General features: G+C 51.4%; 2 protein-coding genes across 2 annotated transcripts in view; both read left to right on the top strand.

Annotated features, from left to right (window-relative positions):
* xylb (xylulokinase homolog (H. influenzae)) overlaps positions 1–2,742 on the top strand; it is a gene marked incomplete in the record, with an annotated part of 11,402 nt that extends 8,660 nt beyond the window's left edge. Inside the window, 5 exon segments of the mRNA XM_014030559.1 lie at positions 848–944; positions 1,144–1,202; positions 1,350–1,437; positions 1,894–1,988; positions 2,159–2,742. Coding sequence (XP_013886013.1) covers positions 848–944; positions 1,144–1,202; positions 1,350–1,437; positions 1,894–1,988; positions 2,159–2,227 — 408 coding nt within the window.
* Positions 2,743–3,226: 484 nt separating this feature from the next.
* The window catches only part of LOC106534051 (activin receptor type-2B), a 12,190-nt gene continuing 10,945 nt past the window's right edge, over positions 3,227–4,471 (top strand). The window contains exon 1 of the mRNA XM_014030558.1: positions 3,227–3,685. Coding sequence (XP_013886012.1) covers positions 3,637–3,685 — 49 coding nt within the window. The 5' untranslated portion in view covers positions 3,227–3,636. The remainder of the gene's footprint in view (positions 3,686–4,471) is intronic.

Below are 4,471 nucleotides of genomic sequence, written 5' to 3'. Positions count from 1 at the left end.
CCTGTCTCACCTGTCCTACCTGTCTCACCTGTCCTACCTGTCTCACCTGTCCTACATGTCCTACCTGCCCCACCCGTTTCACCTGTCCTACCTGTCTCACCTGTCATACCTGTCATACCTGTCATACCTGTCTCACCTGTCTCACCTGTCCCACCTGTCTCACCTGTCCTACCTGTCTCACCTGTCCTACATGTCCTACCTGCCCCACCCGTTTCACCTGTCCTACCTGTCTCACCTGTCATACCTGTCTCACCTGTCTCACCTGTCCCACCTGTCTCACCTGTCCTACCTGTCTCACCTGTCCTACATGTCCTACCTGCCCCACCTGTTTCACCTGTCCTACCTGTCTCACCTGTCCTACCTGTCTCACCTGTCCTATCTGCCCCACCTGTCCCACCTGTCCTACCTGTCCCACCTGTCTCACCTGTCCTATCTGCCCCACCTGTCCCACCTGTCCTACCTGTCCCACCTGTCCCACCTGTCCCACCTGTCCCACCTGTCTCACCTGTCCTACCTGTCATCTGTCCTACCTGTCTCACCTGTCCTACCTGTCCCACCTGTCCTACCTGTCCCACCTGTCCTACCTGTCCCACCTGTCCTATCTGCCCCACCTGTCTCACCTGCCCCACCTGTCCCACCTGTCTCACCTGTCCTACCTGTCATCTGTCCTACCTGTCATCTGTCCTACCTGTCATCTGTCCCACCTGTCTCACCTGTCCTACCTGTCATCTGTCCCACCTGTCCTATCTGCCCCACCTATCCCACCTGCCCCACCTGTCCCACCTGTCTCACCTGTCCCTCCTGTCCTACCTGTCCCACCTGTCCTACCTGTCTCACCTGTCCACAGGTGTCCAGGTTCTGTCCTGAGGTGGAGGTGCGGGCCCTGGTGGAGGGTCAGTTTCTGTCCAGGAGGCTTCACGCTGAGAGACTGGGTTACTGCATCAGTAGGACCAAGTTTGATTTTACTGTTTGTTTGGTTTCTCCTGAACATTCATGTCAATAAAAACTTTTATTRTGAAAGATCAGAGATACTAACTGCCAAAAACCAGTTTCATGCTGACAGAGACAGAAACATGGAGTTTAGTTTAATTAAAGTAAACTTTGTAGCAGCAGGTGATGAATCAGCTGCTCTGTCACTTTTAGTTTCAGGAAGCAGAGTTTTAGCTACTGGAGGAGCTTCAGCTAACAAAGATATTTTACAGGTCAGTTCTTCATGTGACCTGTCTGATTCTGCTGCTTTCAATAAAGTTTGTCTTCAGCTGGTCCTGCTTCTGGTCCTGCTTCTGGTCCTGCTTCTGATCCTGGTTTCAGGTCCTGGTTTCAGGTTCTGCTTCTGGTCCTGGTTTCAGGTTCTGTCTGACATCTTCAGTGCTCCAGTTTACTCCTTAGACCTGTCCAATTCAGCCTGCCTGGGGTCAGCCTACAGAGCCCTGCACGGTAATACTGTAGTACTACTACTACTACTGCTACTACCTATAGTACTACAGAGCCCTGCACGGTAATACTGTAGTACTATTACTACTACTACTGCTACTGCTACTACTACTACCTACAGAGCCCTGCATNCAGTACTACTACAACCACTACTACTTATAGTATTACAGAGCCTTGTACGGTAATACTGTACTACTACTACTACTACCTATAGTACTACAGAGCCATGTACGGTAATACTGTAGTACTACTACTACTACTACTACCTATAGTACTACAGAGCCCTGCACAGTAATACTGCAGTACAACTATTCCTAATCATAGTACTACTGATACACAGTACCACTGGTTGTACTGATACTGAACAGTTCCTGCTGACTGGTTCAGAATAAGCTTTTCTCAAAAGGAATGTGATTGGTCAGTGGTGCTGAAAGCTGCTCTCTGATTGGTTGTTCTCAGGTTTGGTGGCAGAGTCTGGTGTCTCCTTCTACGATGTGGTGAAAAAAGGTCCAGAACCTCAGCTGGTCTGCACCCCCCAGCCCTCAGCTGAACAGGTACCAGCTGGTCTTTTGTTTACCTGTGAGGACCGTTTGGACCTGCAGACACCTGTTTAAAAAGACCTGAGAGGTCTCAGACTGATGACCAGGGGGCGGAGCTTCTGTTAGGGTAGTCACATGTCAGACTTCACAGGCAGACACAAACATCAGGTCTTCTTCTCCTTCAGGTGTACGACCAGATGTTGAAGCGCTTCTCACAGCTGGAAGAGAGAGTCCTGCAGAGCAGTCACACCTGAGCAGCAGCCGACCAATCAGAAGAGCCGACCAATCAGAYGAYCCGACCAATCAGAGGAYCCGACCAATCAGAGGAGCCGACCAATCAGAGGAYCCGACCAATCAGAGGAGCCGACCAATCAGAGGAYCCGACCAATCAGAGGAYCCGACCAATCAGAGGASCCGACCAATCAGAGGAYCCGACCAATCAGAGGAYCCGACCAATCAGAGGAGCCGACCAATCAGAGGAGCCGACCAATCAGAYGAGCCGACCAATCAGAGGAGCGGACCAGAGGTTCTGGTTCTTTGCAGACCAGATCAGAACTTTCTGCAGGTTCTGCTTCTCTGATTTAAAAGCAGACCTGAACAGATATTCTCTGTTTTTCTTTAACTGAACCAGAACTTGTTTGTTTTTATTGGTTCTGGTTCTGACTGTTTCACTGTCAAACCTACAGAACCTGCAGGTCCAACTGAGCCCAGGTTCTGGTTCTGGTTTCTGGTAAAGTCTGATCACTTCATTAAACTGATGCAATAAAAACAGGGGCTGCTGTGTTTTTCTAAAGAACCTCAGAACCAGAACCGGTCGGGTCGGGTCGGGTCAGAACACATTCTGGATGAGTTTGTTCTTCCAGGTTCAGATTTTCTTCAGAAACCATCGAGATTAAGAATAAACGACTTCCTGTTCAGACTATCACAATAAAAGCACAGAACTGCAGTCGGTCTGCAGAGAAGCTCCAGCCTGAGGGATCTCTGCAGCCTGGAGSTTCTGATGGTTCTGCTTTGGAAGTTTTATTTACAGTCTGATCTAAACTCTGAATAATAAATATTTGTGATGACGTCATCAAACATCCCGGTCCGGTTCTGCTCCAGAATGACGGAACCTGCAGAACCTCAGCTGCAGACTGGAGTCCTGTGAGCAGAACTGAACCATGTGGTCCTGGACCAGCAAACGGCTCGGTTCTGGTTCTGATCTGTGGTTCTGTCTGGCTTGACCCCCCTGAGAGGTTCTGTTGGACCTTCAGATGTTTAACTTCCTGGTTCTGCAGGGTTCTGGTTCTGAGGATCAGGCTCGTATTTTATRTTGAAAGCAGAAGTCAGTGTTCCTGAGGGGCGGAGCCTCTGCTGCTTGACTCCTCCCCCTCTTGTCTCAGACAGACCCAAACCCTGCTGGGGGACCAGAACCGAGACCCGGACAGACGGAGCAGGACGGAACCAGAAGAGGAGTTCTGATCTGTGACCTGAGAGGGGACTGAGCAGGACCAGGACCAGGACCAGGGTCTGTGTTTGACAGGTTCAGGATTATTTCACAGTTCAGACCTCCAGAAGCCCGGTGGACCCAGGACTGACCCGGAGCCCACAGGACCCAGAACCAGGGTCTCAGGACTTGGGGTCTTTAAATGCAGGAGGACCTGGAGGACCACAGGGAGCCGGAATGGGTCGGTTCTGTCTGCTGCTGCAGCTGCTGGCAGCTCTGAGTGCAGGTGAGTCCAGACCGGGACCAGAACCAGCTGTGGTGGACCAACAGACCTCCTGTCCTGCAGGTTCTAGTCTCTGCAGCTTCTGGACCAGAACCGGTCCAGTTCAAGAACTAGAACAGAACAGCCCGAGGATCAGTTCCCTGTGGGTCCCGAACTGCCTGCTGGTTCTGCTGTCAGAGCTGGAGGTTCTGGTTCTGTTGAGCCGGGCTGTGCACGGAGGATCCCTCTGACTCACCTGAGGAGCTCCTGATGACGTCACTCTGAGGTTCTGGTCAGGGAAGTCCACGGGTCTGAAGGGCTCCTGCTCAGGAGCTGGACTCCAGGTCTACAGGGGTCCCAGATCGGTTCTGTTGGGTCAAAGAAAAAGATTTTTGGTCTGAAGCCAGAAAAGGTTCAGAAGTTAATTCAGTTCTGGTTCTGGTTCTGGTGGTCAGTGGTTTATAAAATAACTTTATAAAACTGTACCTCTGGTTCTGATCCGCTTCAGGACAGACCGATGTCTGCAGCAGGACCGGGTCTCGGGTCTCTTCTGTCCCAATCCTTTGTGGAGGCCCGGCGGGTCAGGGGTCAGATGTTTTGTCTGCAGCTCTTGGTTCTGACCCGGTCCAGTGATTGATGGCTCTGGTGGGTGGGGGTGTTAAAGATGGGAGGGGTGCAGATGGACCTGGTCTGGATGGATCCTGAGTGAGGGGGGTTCTGTTCAGGTCTCAGCTGGTCCGGTTCCAACTTCAAAGACTACATTACCCATAATGCTCTGCTGCAGCCGGGCAGCTGTTCCTGAAGGAATGT

This window comes from Austrofundulus limnaeus, unplaced genomic scaffold (genome assembly GCF_001266775.1).
Source record: "Austrofundulus limnaeus strain Quisiro unplaced genomic scaffold, Austrofundulus_limnaeus-1.0 Scaffold1080, whole genome shotgun sequence".
NCBI lineage: Eukaryota > Metazoa > Chordata > Actinopteri > Cyprinodontiformes > Rivulidae > Austrofundulus > Austrofundulus limnaeus.
This window is presented reverse-complemented; position numbering and strand designations above follow the sequence as displayed.